The sequence below is a fragment of the Anopheles stephensi genome, chromosome 2, assembly GCF_013141755.1.
Source record: "Anopheles stephensi strain Indian chromosome 2, UCI_ANSTEP_V1.0, whole genome shotgun sequence".
Taxonomy (NCBI): domain Eukaryota; kingdom Metazoa; phylum Arthropoda; class Insecta; order Diptera; family Culicidae; genus Anopheles; species Anopheles stephensi.
The window spans coordinates 41197324-41222369 of record NC_050202.1 but is presented as its reverse complement, the minus strand read 5'-3'; the positions used below and the strand labels follow the sequence as shown (position 1 = coordinate 41222369).

General features: G+C 45.8%; 1 protein-coding gene across 2 annotated transcripts in view; it reads left to right on the top strand.

The window, feature by feature from the left end:
- The window catches only part of LOC118506330, a 164766-nt gene extending 152047 nt beyond the window's left edge, over nt 1-12719 (top strand). Inside the window, exons 7-12 of one of the 2 annotated variants that reach the window (XM_036043301.1) lie at nt 3032-3199; nt 3332-3877; nt 4356-8497; nt 8575-8737; nt 9755-9923; nt 10001-12719. In XM_036043301.1, coding sequence (XP_035899194.1) covers nt 3032-3199; nt 3332-3877; nt 4356-8497; nt 8575-8737; nt 9755-9923; nt 10001-10178 — 5366 coding nt within the window. In that variant the 3' untranslated portion in view covers nt 10179-12719. Of the gene's footprint in view, nt 1-3031; nt 3878-4355; nt 8498-8574; nt 8738-9754; nt 9924-10000 lie in introns of both variants that reach the window. The other variant, XM_036043300.1, reaches the window with a different exon arrangement.
- Nucleotides 12720-25046: the final 12327 nt, after the last annotated feature.

Here is a 25046-nt window from a genome sequence, read left to right as displayed (position 1 = left end):
TGACCGGCCCAGGAACTCCTTGCCGGAGAAAAGAGGTAGTCAAGGAGCAAAGTTATGGTTAAAATCTTTGAGCAAGGACACAAAATCACAGCAAGTACACAACAACTGTACTGTTTACACCGTTCGCAACCGGGAGAGCACCGGCAGCACCCTTGCCGTAAAATGTCTTGAGCTCTGTGCGTAAAATGTTTGACGCTGGGGTTGACGACGTCGCACGATTTATTCCATTTCACGCCACTGCCTTTGGAGGGTAAGCCGCCGGCAAAGAAACATAATCCACAAAACATCCCATGCTAACAACGCGCGATGGTTGGCTAGATGGGAAATGTGGTATGCGCAGCCCTCAAGCACCCCTCACAAAAGATGTTCTATTCCAGGCGTCGACGCCAAACGGGGGATAAGAATTCAACGTTCCAACAACGACGCGGATGCTTCCCTGTGCGTGCTGCATCGGGAAGATTGGTCCAAGTGGCAGCTCGCGCGGTGACAAACGGTGGAAAACCGAAAGTGTCTATATTTGGACATTTGGAACACCCTACGGGCTTAACTCAATTATCGTGAGATTTCTTACTTCACACAACACAGCAACCATGACGCGATGCTTGTTGACGCGCTGGTGGTGATGATGATGATGATGATGCTCGGTCGGAACATTTTCCCTTGGGGAATTGAGCTAGTGTCATCTCGTCTTCAGGATCGAGCGATGAAATTGAGTTTTAAGTTTAAACACGTTACGGGGCCTGGTTGTCCAAACAGGTTCAGGATTTGTTGTGATTTGGTGAGGTAGCAACAACAGTTTGATGGCATCATGCTTTTTTATTGATGGATATTGCTGCAACGATTCGAACACAAAGGCACAATTATATTCGCTTCAATATCTTGTTAAGTGTCTTCCAAAAAAAGTGCATTCTGCTTGTTATCGTGTTCGCGTCCCGAACGTAGGAATCCCATAAACGCACCGAGCACCGCAAACTCATACTGCTCACCGTGACACTGCTCACATTTTTATGACAAACTCATGCAGCGATAGTGAAAGTGAAGAAAACAAGCGATCGTCGTTCCCATCCTTTTCGTACGTTTCGCAAACAATTTCCTATACGTTCTAGAGGACCATAAAAAAAAGCTACCACATTCACACAGAAAAGGAAATAGAACAAAAATATGGCGTACAAAACGGTTGTAAAGCACCGAATTTTCCACCGGAACACACCCCAAGCTCAAACTCAACGGAACCCTTGTCAATCGCGTCCGTAACGAAAAGGCATGACACATCGTCTACACTCGAGTCACACCACAATCCGGCCACACTCGGTAGCGTCGGAACACGAGAAAGTTCGCGAACCAGAAAGACCCTCGAGCGAGGGAGGTAAATTGTGAATATTAGTAACGAAAAAAATGGTGCAGTAAAACAATGGTATTTGGTATTTGGTATTTGGTATATTTGAATTCAACGGATGGATGAATGAATATCGCTAGAGCCCCAAAGTACAAGAAGTGAAACATCATCATCGACCCAGGCTCAAACCATGTCAGGAGGACGGACAGACTGAGACACAGTGAGGACATCTTTCACCGGCTGGGAGGGAGAACAGTCTTTTTGTGTTTTCACTTGCAAAACGAAAACACCTACCGACGGCGAAGGGATGTGAGTCGAAAGGCATAATATTGAAAAACTGGGCGAAAAAAAAAACCTACCACAGGGAATGATTACCTATTTAGAGTAAAACTGTGAACTATTTTTTAAGCAATCTTTAATGCTATTTCAAATTTGATTACGTCCATCAAATGAGAACAATCCGATCCAACGTTCCAAACTCTCTCACAGGGTCGAAATATTGTAAGAATGTATAAAACAATATTCTTCATACACTAAATACCTTTAAAGATACCTTTAAAGATCATACTAACTAAGTTGTCTGGTGGCAGTCTCACGGCATGGTCATCGCATCGGAATAGTGAGGTCGTTATGCTATAAATTCCAATGTCTCTCCATCTTGTGCTTTGGAGTCTATGTCTTTTCATTACTCAAAAGTGCTGCTTTTAATGGCAATATAGCGATTATAGCTAAATTCCTACATTTCTTTTGTTAAACGGTTAAACTTTAGCCTAAGTCTGGGTGATTTCCTTCCAATTAGCATTTTGTTGAGTCTTTGGAATAAAAAAGTCCGAGCTTGAGAAGATTCTGAGCTGCTGACTATTGATCCAAAATGTGTGAAGCGTTGAAGCGTCCCCCTCTTCTTTCTTGGCTACAACCTCGAAAGGCCTCGGCCTGCCCTTTCTGGCCGTTCTGTGACTTGATTTTACTCATAGCAAAGAAGTCAAGGCCTGCTGTGCCGTGTGAATACAGGCGCCGTTATCGTCTCGGCCACCGGACCGCCCCATGTTGAACATCTTTATTCTTTTAAGTTATAACTATTCAGAACTTGTCTTCATACTCACTCATACTACTAACTGGAGCTTTTTTTTATTCTAAAAGTTATCAAAAGAATATAAGTCGATCAAAGCAATTTTGCTGCTCAACGTTCATTTCATTAAACCGTGATAATATACACTCAACTCTGTCCTGGCACTAAATATGTTCAACGCGTTATCATCATGTGCTCCGAAAATGAGCAAACACTTAATTAAAAACCAGCGCCAAAAAATAAATCTCGCAAACGCAACGAATGAACCCTCGGGCACAATCATGAATATCTTATGGCAGAGACTGTGGAACAGATTTTACGCAGCATTACGTGATCAACGAACCAGTTAAACCCTTTTTCGTTTTACTTCACATTATGATGGTACCCGACAGCAGCAGCAGCAGCAGCAGCAGTAGAAGCAAAAGTGCCCGTGCTAGGTTGGAGCAATCGGTTTGAATATTAATAGAATTAGAATTAAAATGTTTAATGCGATTTGTACGACGAGATCTGCACACGTTCAACTTGCTTTCCCCTGTCTCAAGCGAATTGGTGTTAAATAATAAGTGCAAAAAGTGCGTCAATCTAGCAATTTTCTTTTCAACTGTTTCTTTCCTTTCTTGTTCCAGGTTACTATCAACCGGCTGGTCCGCTGATATCGCCTCACCTACTTGGCCAGCCCCCGTCCCAGCACGGTCCGAAGAGCGGTCCGGATGGCGACACGCTTCTCCAGAGTCCGCAGCAACCGCCCGCGTCCTCCACGGCCGACAGTACGGACAGCGACGTCCTGCTGACAGGTACGCCCGGACGCCCCGCCAACGATCACCCGATGGGCTTCCATCCACTGCGCCCGAGGGCGGCAGTCGCCGTAGCAGCCGCAGCCGCAGCCGCTGATGATGCAGATCGTTATTTTCGTTCCATATTTGCAGGTGGTGGAGTTGACCTCGGCCATCGCTCCCAACCCTTCGGCTCGTCGCGCTACGGAGCAGCCACCGCCGGTGGTGGTGGTGGTGGTCCACCCGGCAATCTCTACCCTCGCCCCATGCAGATGCACTGTCCACCGGCCTACTTGTCCCCAGGGTACTACGCACCGTCCCCGTACGGTCCACAGCCACCGCCACCCCATGGGCCGCCACCGGAAATGTACTACACGCACGCGTATCCGGCCCACTTCTACCCAAAGTTTGCACCCCCGTACTATCCGACATCCCGGCGGTACTACGCCGGGCCGGGACCCGGACCCGAGCATCACCTGTACGAACAGGCACCACCGCCAAGCAGTGCGCAAGGTCCACCAGGACCTCCGCCACCACCATCCGGGGCACAACTCGTACCTGCTGGACCGCAAGGTCCCCAGCATCTGGATCACTATCCGTATCCGCCATATCCAGGTTACGGTAGTCCCGGGCCAGGTTCCGGTGGCCAGTGTTATCCACGCAACCTGCAACACCCGCCGCCACCGCCTGCGTATATGGGTAAGCCAATGTATGACAGCGAACTCATCTCTCATCATCATGTCGCTTCCGAGTACGTCACCAAATGGGCAAACTTTTGAACCCTCCTTCTGTCTGTGTGTCTGAATCGTCCTACTTTTTTCTCATTATCCTTTGCATGATGTGGCTTTTTACTTTACTCAAAAAAAAAGATAAATGTTGTAATAGTTTAAATGTTTTTTACACAGTTTTATTTTTGAGATTATTATTATTATAACTATCGCATGATGTGATTGGTTTTTGGATATTCTAAAGTTTGTAGTTGAACATTCCAAAGGTTAAGGTACAGCAACATAATTTCTGAATGATCATATTGGTAAAACGTGATTTACATAGAGAGATTTCAAAATTCCATTTTTCCGTTCTGTCATCCATCATCACCCTCTTAAGCATCCATTCATCACCCCAATTGGTACTTTGGGCTTTGCTAACTTTCTGTCCTTGGTTATCCTCTTTGCAGATGCGCACTACACAACCAACTGTCCATGTCCGATGCAGTGTCCAAAAAACGTCAATGCTGGGTCCCTTATTGGTATCAAGGCCAGTAAGGGCCCAGTAGCCACAAACAACCATATCGTACAAAATCAGCCGACCACCAGGATCAGCACGACCGAACCAATCACCATTTCGTCAAGCTCCTCGTCGGCATCGTCCTCCTCGTCACCGCCGGCGCCAGTCGACTCGCCCGTCACTAGCTCGGCAACTACCACCTCCGTTAGGCAAACTTTGCCCGATACTGAGTCGTCCTCGGGCGTAGCTTCCAAGCAGCAGCAGCAGCAGCAGCAACAGCAGCAACCACATCCATCACACGGCGCGTACCACGCACATCACCATCACGGGTCTACGCTTGCAATGGAAATGCATCCACCGGGAGTGCCGACTCACCACCATCCACACACCTATCCCTACCACTTCCACCATCATCATCCTAGTCCGCTGCACCACTCACAGCAGCACGGATCGATGCAACCGGAAATCGCAGAAAAGACGGCCATTACAGCGACATCCACCTCCGCGCCCATAACGACGCTAAGCTCGTCTGCGAAACAAACACCGCCGGTAGTGACAACGGCTGCCACGGGATCCGATCCGCTGGATAAGATGTGCTACAAAACCGAGCTACCGATAAAGCCAGAGTCCGTAACGGATATGTTGTCAACACCGATGCATTACGGTAGCCCGTACCATCATCCTTACCACCATCCGCTCGGCTATTATCACCATCCGAAGCTGACAGACCTTAAGGAAGAATCGCACGGTGCCCTAACACCGCCCTACTCGATATCAGGCAAGATGGCACTTCTCGAAACTCCCGAAATGAGCCCCGTCCGAGTATCGACCGTGCTGAACGTTCCTCCCGTGCATCCAGGCGAAGCTCTACAGCCTTCCCTGAAGGGGACGGAGTGTGGCGAAAAAGCCCACTGTACCGAAGACAAGTTAACAAGCATTCCGGTGTCAACTACCATTGTGAAGCAGGAGATCGAAGAGTTTAAGCTGCTAGAACCACTAGTAGGAACCGTGTGTAAAAAGGAAGATTTCGAGGAGACGGGTCCCGCCATGACGCCGGACCTGATGGACGAATCGATCGTGATTAAAAAGGACCGAGATGAGGAAAAGCCGATCAAACGCTCGGAGTGCCACCTCGAACATCAGCCAGCAGCGCATCCACATGCGTCCGTCGACCATCACCACCTGCATCACCATTTACAGCAGATGCGCGTTGCAACGCATCTACCGCACCACCTACATCACCACAGTGCCAGTACAAATCTCTTGCATGGGTCACCACATCATCATCATCTACATTCGCACTATAGCGTGCAGCAACAGCAGCAGCAGCAGCAGCAACAGCAGCCACCTTTAATAACCGGCCTGTTGGTGGAGAAAGATGACCTGGAAAGCGATGCCAAACTACCTCCGGACAGCAAGAGTATGCTCACCGAGCTCGTGCTTACGACGGAAGCGTCGATGGTGGAAGCACCGAAATCTACACTTACGACAACGTCGAAAACAGAGACGTTGACACCGACAACCGCCAGATCCGCAGTGGACGTGCCAGCAAAGATGGACGTCGCGAACAGTGTCTGCAAAAGTCCTAGCCAGCAACCAAGGGGAACCAGTAGTGATAATAGTTTTAGTCTTAGTGATAGCCTCCTAACCCCGCGCGTTGCTGGCGCTCCCGAACCGCTGAGCTCAATATCAAAGAACGGTGTAAAAGTACAATCACATGACAGCTGCAGTGCTGCGGGCAGCCCAGATCCTCCCTCACCGGTACCGATTCCGGCCTCCACCGTCAAACGGAGACCGCTGCTGGTGGCATGCAAGAAGGCAACACCGAAGCAGTCACCCCCGAATAGCTATAAGAATCTGATCAAACGTACAAACGGTCTGGAGGGCGACGATGACGCACTCCTGCCACAGTGTCCGGAACCGGTAGAACTAAGCGAAGACGAGGAAGAAGAAGAAGAGGAGGATGAGGAGGAAGATGAGGAAGAAGAAGATGATGACGAGGAAGAAAACGAGGAAGAAGACGAGGAAGATGAAGAGGAGGAGGAAGACGCACTGCTGCGAGACGGAAAGGTGGAGGATGTTGAGGATATCGAGCTGCAAGAGCAGCGGAAGGTTGAGATAGCGAAGGGTAAAACTCGACGGTTGGCAATTCCACGCAGTCGGCCTCCACCGTCCGCTAAAAAACGGCTAGCTCAGCGGAAACCGTCTACTACTACTACTGATAGCAGACGCAAGGGATGTCGGAGAAATATTCTTCGAACGACAGGAACAACTCCGCCCAACAAACTGCAGCGCAGACAGTTCGCTTTGGAATGTAGCAAGCTGACAGAACCTCGGGTGGCTGTTGTCGGTACGGAACGGGCACGATCAGGCGGCAGGCGATATTATCGCGTATTCCGATCTAGCATTGACTCTCTGAAGCGGTTGCCTATAGCAGTTCGCAAACGATTGCTGCGCCGTTCAAACGTTACGCTCCTGCCGAAGCGTCAAAGTGCACTGCGCGACAAACGGGCCTGCCGATCGGAACAGTCGGAAACGCTCAACGAAGTCAAAGAGTCGCAACCGTCACCTGTGGCAGCTAGTGAAAGTGTTACTGACAGTATTTTGGAGGACAGGACATTGCCAAACAAAGGTGCGCAAGACGCACGCAATGAAGCTGTGAGCAAAGAAGATCAACGAACAGCATCAACAGCGGTGGATGTAGGTGCAACCGTCTTGCCACCACTGTCGAATGTTGATCGTACAATCGATCTCGTTGCCAAAGGATACTTCTCCGAGCCCGAAATTCTTAGCGGAACGGAGCTGCAGGTCCACTCCCGGGCTTGGTTGAAGAAGCTCAAGCAACAGCAGGAAGGCCGATCGCATTCCGAACAGAGCCGTGGTGCAAAGTGTGCTGGTAACACGAACAAGTGTAAATCCAAGGACTCTCCACTAGTGCTTGATACGCCCAACTCCTCCTCGCCGATGGATCTATCCTTCGCCGGAACTAAGGGTTCTAAAAAACCAAAAGCAAAGTCTAAAGCTTCAAAACAACAACCAACACCTGTGGTGGTGCAAGTACAGTCGACCAGCAAACCGGAACAGCCGGCTGAATGTAAAGAGAGTAAGAGCAAAAAGAAGACAAGCTCCAAAGAACGCAAAAAGGATGCGCCGGCCAGCAGGAAGAGAAAGCAAAAGGAGCTTTCTCAAGCTGGTGACGGTGACGATTCGCACGCTCGTAAGCGAAGCAATCACGTTTCGGTTATGGCGAAAGAGGACGAATCTTTGTACCAGCGCGCTACCTCGACACCAATCCCCGCTCCTGGAGCCGATCCGGTGTCTCCGGCGGCAGGTCAAGATGATCGCGATGAAGAGGATCGCCGCAAGGGTGGCGTTGCGTTTGATGACAGTGTGGTCACGCTGATGGATCACTCGTCGGTGATAGATGATCGTGAGACGGACTTTGACGATGCGGCGACCATGCTGGTGGAAGACGATGTGGCCAGTGTCGATACGAACGTGCTCGTTAATCAGCATAATAACAACAATAACAGCGCCGTCACGGACAAGAACAACATGATCCAGGAACAGGAACGCAACGCGGCGGATCCTATCGTTCGAGATGAACCGATTCAGGCCATCATCGCCGAAGGTAAGGAGGGAAGTGAGCTAGAACCTCCGGAAGGGATGGAACCGTTCATGGACGAGCAGCTGGAAGAGGAGGAGGCGGAGGAGGAAGCGAAGCGGGTGGTTTCGACCCATCTGCCCGAAACCTTACAGCCACAGCCAAGTCCTCCGGTGGAATTGCCCGTTGATCCAGCCCTGGCTTTACGCCAAAGCTACGAGGATGATGCGTACGAGGAACTGGAAGACGAGGAGGAACTGCTACCAAAGCGGGGCTCAAGTCGTTCCGTTAAGCGGCGCCGTTCACGTTCGAAGACAAAGGCGAAAAAGTTCAGCATGAAGAAACGGCATCGTCCATCCACGAATCGGAACTTAACCGCCGCTGAGCTGGAGGAGCTGATTGTGCCAAAAAAATGTAACTCCATTCCGCGCTGGAGCAACGGTTGGACCTGGGAGGGTCAGCCGTTCCAAGGCATGGTGTTTTTGAACGTAAGCATTCGGTTGGCTTCAATTTGGGGAATTATTCTATTAAAAAGTGTGTAACAATTTCTTCTCGCTTACTACAGAGTGATGATCCGCCGGTACTACGCACGTGCTATCCGGCGATGCGACATTCCGTTGGAGACATTATAAAGCCGCGCGACTGTGTGCTGCTAAAGGCAGGCAGCAAACGGGCGGAACTGCCATACGTTGCCAAGGTGGCCCATCTGTGGGAAAATCCCGACGACGGTAAGTTCTAGCTTGGGAAGTGTTCTAGCGGGAAAGATCAAATCTGTGAAAATGATTAATAATGAATAGTGGTTCAAGTGAAGGAACTATTTCCCTTGTAAACATGTATGCTAAACAGTGGTGATCAAACTTACTGGTTGAACATAAAACACCCTAGAGAGATCGCCACGCATGTAGATCTTCTTTTGACCGTGCTTTATCCGACCAAAGGGATTCTACAGGACAGTCCTAATGCTCAAGACCACGGGCTTATCAGGAAGCTTGCCATGGATGAAGTTGAAGAAGGAACAAATGATAATCAACTGTTCGACATCGAGGTTGTCGCCAATAACAGATGCATTCAAAATAGCCTGGTCTTAAAGCATTCGTGATGTTAGTTTTTACCCCGAGTAAAGATGTTTGAAACAGTGAGGTACTCCCTGATGATCGATTGCAGAAAAATACTATAAAATCAAGATTTTACTATTGTCTAAGAGGACAGAGGAAGAGGAACAGAGTGAGCATCCGTTCAGCAGCTTAAGCAATTCTACTTTTGGTACAAACCTCAATCGGCGAACCTTTTCCAATAACACCTGTTTCCCGTTACAGTCGAATCGCTCACCGTTTGCTTCGATTTTCGTGCCTTAGCCATCGAATGCACATGTCGCTATGATCGGATCTTCGGACAGCTCCTATTTATGGCACGTGATTCCATGGTAACGGCATATGATTCGACCGTAGTGTCGCGTATCCGATGGTCAAGGCACGCAAATCGAAGCAATCAGTGAGCGAAGTTTTTATGGAGATTTAATGGAGGACTCTTGTCGCTTCTCCGAGACATGTCTCACTGAAATTCAAAAGGTGGTCCTAAACTACAACGGAATGCCCTACGATGCCCCTAATCCTATCCAACGAGAACTTATGGAAAATGTGGCCTTCGATTTACTCAACGTTTTGTTAGGGCTCTCGGGCTATTTTAACTCACAAAAGACAGTAAAGGACAGGACAGTTGGACTAATGATTCATGTTTCTTTGTAGGAGAAATGATGATGTCTTTGCTGTGGTACTACCGACCGGAACACACCGAGCAAGGCCGCCAGCGAACGGATGGTCCAGACGAGGTGTTTGCCTCACGTCACAAGGATCACAACAGTGTGGCGTGCATCGAGGACAAGTGCTACGTGCTAACGTTCAGCGAGTACTGCAGGTAAGAATCGCTACAGGACGGGAGTGTACGTCCGAGTTTGCTAATCCCACGACCAATATCACTCCGCCTTGTTACAGATTCCGACGACAGCTGAAAGGGTACGAAGAAAACATCGAGGAGCAACCATCGATAGTGCCTGCTCTGCGGCGCGAAAATCCGCGCCTACCGCCCCCGATCGTTTCCCCCGAGCTGGTCATGTACTGCCAGCGGGTGTACGAGTTCCGCCAAAAGCGGCTCCTCAAATGCACGTCCTAGTGAAGGTGGGAGTGTGTGCAGCAGCGTAGCCACGCGAAGAACACGAACCGGAGCAATGTTGGTGCGGCAGGTCCCGAAACCACTGCCGGTGCTTTTAGGACTTAAGACCAACAGGCGCTTGCGCTCCATTGCCCGTTCGTACGCTGTACACGAGAGTACGCTGTGAAACGATTAGACACAACTACATATCCTGGATATCCGGAGCTAGTCCCGAACGCCGAGCGCCGGCTCATCCGGATGCGCCAGTCGATGCAACGATTCACCGCTCCTTGGACCGGCTTATCACGCCAGCAATCCGTATTTGAAATTGTGTATTATTTGTATTATCTGTTTCGTACGCGTTTTGTGGCCGTAAGATAGGCGAGATAACTTATCGGCCTATGTATTTCCAGACGTTTTTGTTGCTTCGGTTCGGTGATTTGTTAGTAATTTTATTTGTATATACAACCAACTGCAAAGTGCCCCCCCTCCCCCCTCCCCACCCAGTGTATGTATGTATGTGTGTCTTTACTGGTACAATTTAATTGTATTTCCAACAATGCTCTCCAGAAGGTAGCAAATAAATTATTAAACTTTAGTTTTATAAGCCGCGAAAAACCACACACAAATGCGCGCATTGTCTCCGGTCAAGTTTCCTATTGTGCAGGGCAGGGCGCGCACGCAACAGTGAGACAAACATATACACCAGACAATCTCACATCTTCTCTCCAGCGCAGAGGGTCGCTGATTGTCGATCATAGCTCGTTAAAATCCAAAGTGCACGATGTCAAACTGGCAAACGACACCAAGCTGTGCCTACGGGCCTTTCCTTGTTATACGATACAAAAAAAAACGTAGAAAATCGCGCGAACGAACCCAGTTTGAAGGCGGAGAAGCACTTGACAAACATTTGCATTTGATATTGAACATTGTAAGCAGTAGGGGCAAACCAATTCAAAATCCTACATCATGGAGGAGGACGACATATTTAAGACAAAGCAGCCACCCCCCCCCCCCACCACACACACACACGCACTCTATACAGTGTATGTGTGTGTTTGTGTGAGGTTCATTGTATGTTTGAAACAATAGTGCAAGTGCACGACATACAGCTAGCTCGATCGAGTAGATTGGACGTTGGGCAGGCGGGTGGACATGATTTAATAGGTATACAAACATTACAAACAGAAAACAACAAAAAACAAAACATATTATATATGAATATATACATACAACAATTATATATATATATACAAAAAAATGTAACGTTAGGGGAGAAACAGCAACGGGCAAGCTAGGTGTAAGAAACTAATTGTTATTAAGCAGCAGTTTAAGCGTATACAGTACCTTATTATTTAAACAGACTTACTGCTGCTGCTGCAGGTGGGGATTAGCAGGAGATTGAGAGTGGGACATACAAACAAACAAAACTGTCTTGTAAAACAGCAATTACAATGGAGCATAGCTTTTACTGACTGAAATGGGGACATTGCCGTGGTGCAGAGAATACATGTTTAGGAAGCAGAGAACAACACTACTGAACGTACTATTAGTAGTACTCTCTTCCGTTGCATCACCGTCACACACACACACGCGGTGGCTGGAACTGAAAGCTGAAATGAATGTGTCGTCAGTAGTAAAAGCAGAACCACAATTTGCAATTCTTCCCTGAATTAAGTTATGGACAAACAAGGACAAAATTATTGTCGATTGCATGGACGATGTGTTACGACGATGGTCCTTTTTTGGAAGACACGGAACATTCTTTGTTCTAATGTTACTTCGAAGCACTGTTTTACCTCAGTTGCAAACAAACAAATCGCGTTCTGGGACACAAGAAAGATAAAACTGAATCAAAATGAGCAAAAATGATACCTAAACTTTATCACAAGAGGAGAGACACGAGGCGGCGAGGAGAGCGTTAAAAATTAGTAAAACGTAAACGTGACAAAAATGGAAACAACAAAACAACTAACCATACCAAATCAATATTCTACAAAATTTTAACCGATAATCAGTGGTGTGTAACGTTAGGGAAATTGTTTTTTGTGTTAATTTTATTCGATGGAAGCAGTATGTTGTAACACAAGGTAGACAAGATTAGAACAGTGCGGGTCGGGTTTTCTTTCTTTTCGAGGTATACATGAGATGTGTCAGTGTGGCAAACTGGTTAAATAGTTTAGTTTGAGATTATATCAAACCAGAGAAAATGGATTGAAAAAAGAAACGACATGATCTTTGCTAAAGTCTGTGGGACTAAAGGTGGATACAATAACACGGGCATTTGAGTTAAGATTTGCGCAGTTTTAGCATAACGATGAGGTAGACCATTCGACAAGAGAGAAAACGTTCATTTAGCGGAGTAGAATGCGTTCTCGAACTAGTTTTTTTTTTTTTTTGTAGTATGCTGTTTTAAATACCGCTTTGAGCCGCTGTTGGGCGCGGCCGAGTACGACGATGGAAACAATTTACTACTCTCTAAGTACACAGCTAACTCTCCTCCCCTACGTGAACGGAATCAGGAATCAGGAAGAAAAAATAAAATACTACACAAAACTATAACCACCGCCGAGTGTTTGTTATTTTCGATTTTTTTAAACAGCAATTTCATCGACGAGCCTTTTTAACGGTTTTGGTAGAGAATTCAAACATTCAAACCATGTTCGAAACTTCTGTTCCGTCACACGGGTGACGTTTCATGTTCGAAAACATGGCTGCCAGTGAGGTTTTCTTTTTCCTGTTCTTTTTTTCGCTGTGCCTGCGTGCGTCACAAACGTCAAAACGCCAATTAAACAGAAAATAAAAATACATTTTTGTGAAAAATAGGCAATACTTTTCCGTGTGTTCGGTGTGTGGTGTGCGTGCGTGTTTGCTATCAGAAATAAGCGATCGCAACGTGTGAGAAATCGATTCCGCTGCTACAGTTAAAGCTAAAGTGTGTATTTATGCATCAATACTTTGCCTTACGGCTTCTTTGATAGCAAATTTCAGTCTCTGCTGCTTGCTTGCTACCTTCGTTCGATTGTGACCCAGCACCAGCCAACGCGAAGGTTGAAGACGGAGTTACACGCAGCGGAAAAACAGGGTAGCAATTAGTGCCCGCTGCATAGCTTGAGACGTGAATATAGATGGATGCTTTCAGCAAATCGATAGCATGTGATGTACTATTTGGAAATCGAAATTGTCCCAGCTCTGCTACTCCCTGCTGGACAATCATTGTACGATGAGAAAGAATAGAAGTTCCCGATCTCCTCCGTGCATGGTACTCATTTCGAGTTACCATTAGTCATATTGTGGCTGGTGCGGATCAGTGACATGGAAAAACACTCGCCCAGTACGAAAGCAATTGATATCAAGATTACTTTTTCACAAAAATTGATTAGCCAAATGAAGAACGGAAGAAAGAAACAGCTAACGTGTGTTTTTGTGAGAAAGTGTGCGTGAGCTCATGATACGAGTGTGGGTTGTGTGAGTGCTGTTTTAAATTTTAATTTTCCAATTGGATTTTTCGATTCTAGTTGAATTTTTCAAATATTCGATGCAAAATCGTCAATCAAATCAAATGTTAAGCCCCTTTTGTCATGTTATTCTCCGTTTCACGCTGTCGAAACAAGTGAGCTAATTTGTTTTAGAAAAATCGTATTTATGTTCCTTCTTTTATCGACGACGTACATCGTTTTGACAGGCAGGAAAATTGAGCAAGCTCGCAGTGAAAAGAGCGTGAAACGGAGAGATAAAGAAAGAGAGCAAAGCAAAGGCCTAGAAAAGAGATCGCACCGTTAACATTTCACGGTGGATAATTAGAGTGGGAGAACGTGGATTTCTAGTGCATGGTGAAAAAATAGTGCATGGTGGTTTTGAAACGGGCCAGTTAACGGCACTAGTTAAAATATTTTCGTGCTGCAATCGAATTGTTCTTACTTTATAGAATTATTCCACTTCACAAAGATAGTGCGCAAATTTGGTTGAAAACGTTTCTTGAAAAATCGTCCCATCTCAACACGCGAACGCGGCTGCTCTCTTTTGCTCCTTGTTTCGCTAGTGAGAGAGAGCTTGTGTGTGTGTGCGATTGCTTTGCCTCTCGCGCTCGCAAGTTTGACAGTGACAGCACGAGCCAGGCAGCGCACAGCAAGGCAAAGTTTCACTTTGCGAAGGAATTCCATTGAGGAGGTGCTGGTTCGCGGATCCGTGTTCTATCTGGTGGGGCTCATTACAATGATTCTTTCTTCTCCTTCCGGTTTAGCATAAAACAAAAAAGTCGCGCACATTCGCGTCGTGCAAAGTGCGTGTGGTCCGTTAGTGCAGTGAACGAAAAGATTCCGCAAGAATCACACACACAAACACACTCCCGTCTTCATCATCATCGCCGCCGTCGGTGAGAAAAGCGGGTCCCTTTTTCCGTCGGAGTGAGCACCAGAAAAACGAATCGCGTTATTTACGGGATATTCGATATTTGACGGCAGCAGCAAGTGCTGCATTTTGGGCGAAGCTACGAATTCAACACCGAGTGCGTGCGTGTGTATGTGTGTGTATGCTTTTGCTCCGAAAGTACGCAATACACACCCCAACAATCCCATCCGGTGCGAAAAAAAGTGTACCTTTTCCTTCGAGGTGAGCAAAACGGCGCATCGGTGTGCTGCTCGTCGTGTGCAGGGTTTTTTGCTCGCAAAGAAGATTTCTCATTGTGAGACGGAAGAAGAGCTATCAGCAGCAGCATAGTGAGAGTGAGAATAGAAAACGGAGCGAAACCAATAGGGAAGTTGTCCTCGGCTAACTCCGTCCACTGTGCTACTGTGTATGCTGGTGGTAGTGGTGCATTTATAATCGAGTGTGTTTGTGGTTTTCTTCAGCCAAGTCGTCGTCGTCGAAGGGCACGGCCACACGCGGGCATCAGCGAAATAGTGAGTGCGTGAGTGCATTTGGGAAAAGCGAATTCGTCTACTTTGATCCGTTGTGTGTTGCAATCGCTGTGAGGCGCGTGGTGTGTGTTTTTCTCGCCCGAATCATTCAAGCTAGTCACCTGCGCTGACACACAAACCTCTTCTTTCAAACAAACACACACACACTACATACACACGATCTTAGTTGTGCGTACAGTTCCGTTCTTGATCTCTCTCTTTCTTTCTCTCTCCCACTCGGTCTAACGCAACCACGATTCCAGCGGGTGCAGTGAGAAGACAAGGCGCTTTGTTCAAAAACGATTTCCGGATGATCGGCTAAATTGCGTAAAGAAAAAGTTGTGAATTCTAGGCGCTCCTTTATCCGCCTACCAACAAACGCGCCTTGACTCGCGTTTATGTGCAGTGTTCTCTTGTGTGTGGGGGCTGGTGTATGTGCGAACTACAGACCCATTTCTCACCCATTCTACTAGGTGCGCGAGTTTGTGTGTGTGTGTGCGTAAGCGAGCCACAGTGAGCCCGCAGTAGTGAGTAAACGCGTGGTGCCAACATCGCGCTGTGCCGTTTCGGTTGTGTGTGGCTCCCGCAGTGCTAGTGGGTGTGCGTGTAGGTGTGCGAGTGCGTGTGTGTGAGTGCGCGTTTGTTCAATCACCAAACGGGTCGCACGGCGAGAACGTGCGTGCGTGGGTGGAGTGTGCGTAGTGAGAAGCAGGAGCAGCAGCAGCGGCAGAGAGAATCGCCACCGGAGGAAGGGAGGCGCTAGTGTGCAGCGAAGGGTTGACAGCAGAGCAGGAAAAACGGAGCCATCAAACGACGACGGCGGAGACATGAGCGGACGGCCCAGGACTACCTCTTTTGCGGAGGGTAACAAACAGCAAAACTGTCCCGTGATGGGGGCAATGAAAATAATAAGTAAGTAGCAAGCACCATTTTCCGACCCTCGTTTTTTTCGCTGCGGTGGTACGGTGAGTTAGTAGGTGAAAACGGTGTGCTAGAATTGGCCTGTTTTCCGAGTCGTGTGAAGCCAATGAGAAGAGCGCAGCCATCTTTGCTCCCAGCTCCCAATAGTGAGTGGGGCTCTTTCTCACGCATCACGGTCTCACTTTGCGAGACGGCTCACCTGATTTGTCGACTTTCAAAATGGCGTCAACGGAGCTGGCGCTGTGTGGAACGGAAAGAAAGTGTGAGAGAGAACGAGACGGAAACAGGGCGACGAGAGCGCGGTTCGGTCCGTGAGACGATGATAATAAAGTTACGAAAAGCAAGAGTGTGTGAGTGGGAGCAGCGCGAGAGGATGAAAGAGATAACCAAACTCTGCCCTGCCTTTTAATCCTTTAGCTGCCGTGTATTCACCGTAAAATTCGGCCTTTTTTCTGTAAAAAGTTACGAGCCTACAATGGAAAATTGTTGTAGATTGTCGCCATTGTGTCAAGGATTTGTCCGAGCTCAGGCAGTAGTGTGGGCTTTTGTGGTGGAACCCATTAATGACCTTGATTATTTAAAGAATTAACAGTTGCTTCCACTTGCCAGTGGCGCCTGTGGGGTGCGCCTTTATGTCCTATTCCTCCATTCACGACTTGCCAAACGATTCCGCGAAGTTATGTGTATGATAATAAATTACGCATTAGAGTAGAATAGCTCCTACCGACTGCTCCTGTCTCATGTCCGCATAACGTAGCATACCCGAACGCGTGCTTGCTCAACGCAGCGCGAGAACTGGTGGCGGCTCACTTTATTCAACGGTATGGTGAAAAGAGAATGAAAACTTGATTGAGGAGAATTTGTGCGTGCGTGTGGCACAAATGTAGGGAGATCGCAAATCATTAGCAAGGAAAGAAAAAATCCACCACTACCACATACGTCATGGTGCACTACCATTGCTTTGTGAACGAATGTTGAATGTCGATACTTCACAAGTGATGTGTTGCGTCGATTCCTCACCAAGGCGATGGTGATGGTCATGAAATGGGATTTTCACGTGTTTCATGCAAATATACGATCGATCGCGTCAACCCCGAATTTTCTTGAGGGGGAGAACATTTGTTCTTGTTCTAAGTCTTGTTCAATGATACATATAGAGGTTCTAAGGTCGTAAAATAAGTGTCTCTATGTTTAAAACTATGGTTTGTTCGAGATATAATAGTTATGAGACGTCCGTATGGATTGTGTGTTATGTCAAAGAAGCTTATTGTTATCATCAGTAGTAAGAATGATAAAAAGCTTTTATTTTTGAGCTAATCACTACCCAGGAAATATCTTCTTTACAGCAAGGATTGACTGTTCAACTAAGAGGTACAAACAAGTTTCGTATGCGAGTATGGTCTGATAGATCGTTAAACCAAGAAACAAGCGAAGAAGAGTCGTACAACATGTACCATTTATTAGCATCAATATAAATATTACAACACTATCCCTGTTCGCTCTGACATAAATGCTTCATTATCTCAATGTTCAAGTAACTTCTGTGTGATATCACACAAATCACGACACGATCGTGAGTATGTCGGATTAAATCAAACTCCCGGTACATCAATTGTTAATTGTTGATGACACAAATGAGAGATACCTCTACCAACATACATCACAACCACCACCACCACCCTCTCTCTGGTGGTGGTTTCCACCGTCAAGGGTGGTAAAACTTCCAGATGTTTTGGGGCCGCACCGGCCTCTCAACGGTAACGCACGTTTAGCGCCTATCATTGCACACAAACACACACACCTTACTCGTAGTCGTTGTCGCCGTCTAATAGGTCCATTTATCAGGCACTGCTCCTCGCGCTTGTTGATGACGACGAACTTGCATGGTGATCGGTGGGCCACAAAGCACCTCCCTCTCCAAGAAAGAAAGGGAAAATAAGAACTACTAGAAGGAAAGTAATCGCAAAACCACAACCTCACCGCAGACGCCGCCACACTATGCCGGCATTGCCGTTTACTTATCAGCGGCAACCATCGCTGGAACATTCGATACTTTAGTTCTGTTCGTCCGCAACTGCACAACATCATCCTCTCGGTTGGGAGGAATTGTGCGTCACACCAAGCATGGAAGACATGGAAGGCGGGTTTATTTGAGTATAGTTGGAGGCCAAGTCGTTTCCAAGTACATGTAGGTACGAGTTATTCAATAATCTTTCATAAATCAAGAGCCCGTTACAGTTCAATGTAATTCCATTGAAAGCATATAAACGTTGCGATTTCCTTTTATTATTATTGCCAAGAAATAATCATGCATGGAACGAACTAGTAACAAGCTGAGTGATTTGTCTGTTTGCTTGTGGTAGTTGTTCATTAAAAAGGGGAAGAATTAGCAGCAATATACTATCCCCTTGTTAGGTTGACTATCGCCAAGCCATTGCGGTAAACCGTCAGACCGGCAATATGCAGGCGAAGCGTCGATCTCATTAGACGAGCTGTGATAAGCGATAATAATGTCGCTCCAATTTGCGATGCATCGATAAAAATGCATCCTGACGAGCGATGCAAATAGCCGAATGGGACATTCGATACTCGCATGATCGTCGATGATCATCCTCCTCAAAGTGTTGTCGGCGCCTTGTGCACAAGAGATATTATGATGAACATAACGTGTATGATGGACATAACCCACTTTTTGATCTGCCACCTGCTATAAATAACCAAACATCCATGGTTCGTTCTATTACTCATCCAACCAACGGAACAGTTCGAACAGAACAAAGAGCGTCTAGTAGGTGTTTACAGGTCCAGGTTTAAGGAAGAAAGGCACTGGTCGATTTTCAATTGTGCATAAACAAACCCGAGAACCATTTTTGACGTCCACTCTTTATCTCTTTGATAATGGTACTGGCGCAGTATCCTGGTTAAGACTTGTTGTCCATTCCCACACCGGCATTATCAAGTGACGAGCTTCGCATGATTAAGTATATTGACATTTGTGTCATTACACCGTATCGGGCGTTTGATTTCTGGCCAATAAGTGTGCTGGCTTTATCTTGGCTGGATTTTCCTGTGAATATCAGCAGACGACCAACATTTTTTCTTGTCTTGTAGACTAGCCCAAGCTTATCAGGCTTCCGAAATCCATAAGTAATTTTACAGTTAAATTTGTGATTCATAAGAAACTCAAAAAACCCCACTTCCGTAGACTAATATGAAAGAGCGGGAAAATATATGTTAGAGACGGCCGCTACAACCGACTGAGCTGAGCAAACAATATCTCTGACGACGACGGACACGAGAGAACACAGGGAAACATCTTTTGATGCCATGGTATGGTATGGTGCGTGTATGTGATGAGAGCCGATGCTGTTTAACGGCGCGAGAATTTGTTCGTTTGTTGGAAGCGCAAAGAAGCTCTTGACCTACTAAACCATATTATACCTCGGGTGTGCCCCGATACATCGCAAATTCAGCTGCCTAGGACTGGGGAAGAAGCGATAGGGGGTTGCTCATGCCAGAGATACGACACACACGCTACACAACAAGAGGGAGTGTTCTCTCGGCCAGTTTGATGATGTAGCAGGATATGTAATGGATTAAAAATGCATATTTAATTTGATTGCTGAATTTGATAACGAGAAAAATGTGAAACTCACCGACACGGCATGAGAGAAAAATGGCAAGCTCTACCTTTCATCACTCATTTTAACGGCACTGTGATCGAGCGAGCGATCGTTGCTGGGTGTTGTGCATCGGATTTTTCAGAATGTGCGATAACATGGTTTTATTTGTGTTAAACTGCAAACCTTAAAGACATTAAAACTATCTGTGTATGCAGTTTTCGAACTGGCATCTTCTTCTTCCATGCCACTAAAACCTCGAAACCTCGGTCGCCTTGGTCACCATTTATGTTTGCATAAATCATCAGTCCGAAGATTTTAACAGGTTTTAGAATTTCATTCTCGAAACCCCCAGTACAACACAAGTTTTGAGTTGTTGATCATAGAAATTGTTTCGTAGCGTAGGTTGGCCTTACAGCCCAATTATAGTAGCTGTGCGACAAATGGAGCGATCGTTAGACAAGTTTTGATCATTAGATACGTCTTTTCTCTTCTGGAGCAATATAAGAATATGCGATGGGGCCAAGACCTGATCAACCATCTTGTGAGACTGTACAAGACCCAGACCTCCGTCCCTATGGTGGACATGATGATGATGAACGAACTTTGGACGACTGTCACGAAAAAGATTTTGCTTAGAGAAGGAGTGTGTTAACGATAGAGCAGATTCCCAACTCCACAATCCGAATCGCAATCCGAGGTTCTCTTCAATTATTTTGTGACTCATTTGATAAACAGGTAGACGTTATTTTTTACAATAGATGATTAATTGCCCCTATGTCCAACAGGAAGGAGTTTTATTCTATTTGTAAAATATTTCTTAGACGTATGAATCGAGCTTAGTTAAATAAATCGATAGAATTCTCTGTTATTGTGTCTATATACATCGCCATTACAAAATCAGTTTATTGAGGAGATTAGAGTGAGACCAGAGCAAAAACGGCCTACAAAAATTAGAACGAGAAGAGCCATTCGTACTAGGCCGATCACAGATATAAGTAAAATAATAAAATTCCTGCAAACAAATAGACTCACAAAATAAAAAGAAAACTCTCACATGCAATGTTTTCGAACAAACATCGATGTTTACGACAGAATTAGGTCATTCTTTGCATTAGTAGCAGACAGGAGGAGGAGGAGGCGTATGCACATTCTAGCGTCGAAGGGTCAGCTTAAGTTTGCGCACGAATACAATTACACTCAAGGCTTAATACCAGAAATGCGTTCATTCGCCTGTGGCCGCACATGGTTTGCCACATGCGTACGGGTGGTGTCCACATGCGAGCGCGCGCGCGTTTGCGCACGCAATTAATAAGCGGTGCGGGTGAAGCTCGTAATAAAACCGTCCAATGAGCTGTTGACTCAAGTTAAGGCATAATAATCAGTTGGCTTTATATTAAGTTGAAATTTTGGAAATATTTTGATGAAATTATAGTGCTTGTTATAATGCTAGAACGATTAAAATACTTCAGAGCTACAAGATTGATACCCAGTTCCGAGGAGATCTAGCTCCTTAGTATCCTAACCTTTGGACGAAAAGGCTGATAGAAATGTAATCAGCGACAGCTTTTCTTGCCCGACAGAGGAGGAACAAGTGCCACAATATCACGGTATCGCACACATAGGTCACGGTACAAAGCCGTTGAGTGACCGTTAAGACGACACAACAGCTGAACTTCATTCATTATTAAGCATAGATCGCGAGAGAGCTCAACACTGGAGAAGATCCCCGGGTGGTGGCATGGTGAGACTTGCGGTGAAATAAAACACTGTTATGTTACGGGTCTGGGTCCGCGCCCCCCAGTCCTACCCGTCCTAAGTAAGTTGAGTATGTGTGTGTGCCCGTTGGATTAGGTTCATAAAACATGCACCGTGATGGAAAACATAAAGCAAAAGAAATCGGTAAAGTAAATACGTATGAGAAAATGGTCCCGTTCCTTTTGTTGCGGAACGAGTTTATTTCTTATACATTTTTCTTTCTAGCTGTGTTTGGTTTTGTATGTACAATCTTGGAAAACTTGTCCGTAAACCACCACGAGCAAAGATATGGTTCGACAAAGGAAAAAGACCCTTCCATTTCCCGGGTTGTGAATTTCCGTGGTTGTGGTAGCAAATACCACATTTTCGCTGCTGATGCGTCTGATGATGACTGCGAATTGATGAGTTTTTCTTTCCGTGTGCGGGTGAAATTCAGGCTCATTCGGGGAAGGGAACCTCCCTATTCCGCTGTTAGCAACCGGGCAAAACAACGGTCGTTCCATGCTAGAGCTAACTATCCACTATCAAACTTTCTGCGGCCCAGGTGTGTTCATCCGGGGGGCTGACTGGCTGGCTGGCTGACTGGCCTTCTGCCGCTTCCCCACGGCTTCGGCCTACATTTTACCACATGCGCTCTTTCGCCTCCGTTTGCGTGATTCGGTAATTTTTACCAATTTTTCACGTGCATTAATTTGTGGTCATCCCATATCTAGGCTGCGAACTACATGCCTTTGAGCTGCCTGAGTCTGAAAGTGGCTCATATCGGGTTTGTTTTTTTTTTTCTTTCTTATAATACGCAAACATTAGATGGGGATTTGTTATTTTCACTGGTTTGATGTAGTGAAAAGCGAAGCAATGCATTAGTTGGAACATTTTCTCGTTGTTTTGTTAATATTTTTGAAGCCAAAATTTCATGAAAAATGAACTCAATGTCTGATACGCTGTGTTTTGTGGTTTAGCAATGAAAATGTAAGAACATTCTAGATTGTGTATATCAAATTGATTTATTTCTCCATATAATTGAACGGTCGTGTTTTTTTTATAATAAATATTGCTTTTCTTCCCTATTTTACTTGTGTATATCAATGAACCCTTGGACCAGACCGATCTTCCATAGCCATATTGAATCAAAATTAGGACTTATCGCATGATTAAAGAAAGTGTGAATTGATGTTTAGTCGATAACTATAAAATTAATAACACCAAAGTTGGAATCGTACATCCATGGAGCAATCTAAACCAATATTGTCATCCCTTCCCGGACGACCCCCGAAGATCTGCCCCGAGAGGTTTGATCCAACAATTATATCGATCAGTGAGTCAGCTGATGAGGAAGTCTCCGATCGACGATGGGACGATAAGTTAAACACAAAATCTCACAATCTCGGCATTATTTATCATTCTCTCAACAGACTGGGGGAGCTGGAATATGTCCTCTATTAGACGAATGATTCCGCTCCAGACGTGAGATGATGGTGTACCAGTTTGGATGATGTAAAGAACACGGAATCCTGGTTATCTTCATCATTTAAAGTCTTTAAAATTGATCTATGTTGTTTGGTAAGTTCGTTAGGATAAATAGTACTTCACTTGATTTAATCGTACAGCCAAGAACCATATGCAACGTATGTTAATGCTCGATTAATTATTTAATAATTAACACTTGTAATACTAGCTCCATGCAACATTTTAAAGCATCTTTAATGCTACATGTGGCCAAAATATTGCTCTCTGTTATCGAACTGCAGCAAATTGACCCATTTCTAGAAGGCAAGCTGCCCTCTTTTATAAAAGAAAGACGGCGGCAATGTAATATGATAAAGTAGATGTGCTATCCCTCGCGCCTGCCCCATTATCATGTCGTAATTCGACGGTAGTACGCGCCCGTCCTACCTCGCTGACGTCGTCTTAATTACCGACTGCGCGTTAATAGTTCTTGCCAAAAGTGACAACAATGCAATGGCGCGAGTGCAGCTAGAGTGTTCACTACCACACTGACACAAAACAAAGCGGAAGGGCCCTATACCACCGTGTCTGTCATGTGTCTTACGTCATGTTGCAATTGAACTAGCTTGGCTTCCTAGTTAGCGATGCATTTATGCACAACAACAACAACAACAACATGGTGCATTTGCTTTTCTTTCACAGTTTCTCGTGCAGGTGTAGGAAACGAATGAAAAATGAAATATTACAAACCGGCAGTTGGAAAGTGGGGTTGGGATGGTTGAAGGAAATGTGAAATAGCCTTCCACTATTTCTCATAGTTAAATGTTCTCTAAAAAAATCATTCGATAATGCTCGCCAACTAAACGGATGAAAAGTGATTCGATGGAAATGATCATGACGTTTGCTTCTTTTTTATAAGCAATCGTACCATTGTCATCATTTCAACGTGATGTACAAGAAATAATCCGCTTTCGAAAACGTTTAATGACGTATTGCGAACCAGATGGTAACAAAGCATTAGCGCGACCACAAAGCGAGAAGAACTCAAGAACGATACGCCCAAGTATGTCGTCAAATGTGGGGGACCTGTTCGATTTCGTCTGGTAATTTGTCTGGTAGTTGGCAAAGAAAGCGTCTACAGTATTCAGGCACCTACTCGGCAACAGCTGACTTTTCCTGGCATGTGTTTCGTTGCCGGTATGTATCAGCACGACGCCTCAACAGCCGCGGTGATGATGGTATGTTTGACTGAGGTGTGAAAAAAGCTGTCAGGCTTTGTGTTTTTTATCTTTAAACACACTCAATTTGCTACAATTCTCCTGTTTATCTTCTTATAATCAATATTCAAAACTGTTAGATTATTCTTTACTAGGAATATTAAGTTTAAGATCTTGAGCAGTTTATTATGCAACTACGTGGTATAGCTAAGTCTAGTGAGCCAAAAATGGCAGGCATGACCTAAGAGGTCGTTAGGCCATGAAGAAAAAGAGATATGTTTAAACGGTGATGATTTATGCTGCTGCATTTCCCTTTAAATTTGAGAGAAAAAGTCAACCATTTTCCTTCCCTTAGCTACTACTGTTTCTCTATAAATAATGTCACAACCAACGTAACACGTTTGCCCCCGCCTTAACACGATACACCAACACAAAAGACTCGGAGCATAGTAGAGCCACCGAAAGCCAGCGGTGACGACAAGAAATGAATTGAATGCTTCTCGATATCGATCGATCATTCGGTGGTGGTGATGTGCATCTTCGGGCTGTGATGTTGATGTGATGCTGCTAATATCGAAGCCAGCGAATGTAACGCCTTTACGAGGTGTGTACGACGTCATTGTGTCGAATCTGCGATATATCGGACAAATAGGTGAATGAGCAAATGAGTTGATGCAAATTAGCGTCCGACCAACGACGCATATGAATCGATTTGCTGCTGTTTGTGGTGTTGTTAGCAAAAAAGCCATCCCACCCTCTGGTGTTTGTGGTATTGTGGCCCACTAAAAAGATTGCCACCTTTGAAAAAAATGAAAAAATGCAGCAGAAAAGACAACACAGACAAGGTCGTCGTAGGGAACCGACGGCAACAAAGGGATGGTCTTCCTTAACGAGCATCTCGGTTTACATATCTTTGCAACGATGCCACCATTCGGGGAATCGTGTCCCGCCCCGAATGCAAGTTTCGTTGCAGTTTGAACTTGAACCAATTTGTTGAACCCCCCGTAGGTTCCTTTCCCGGTTCAGTGC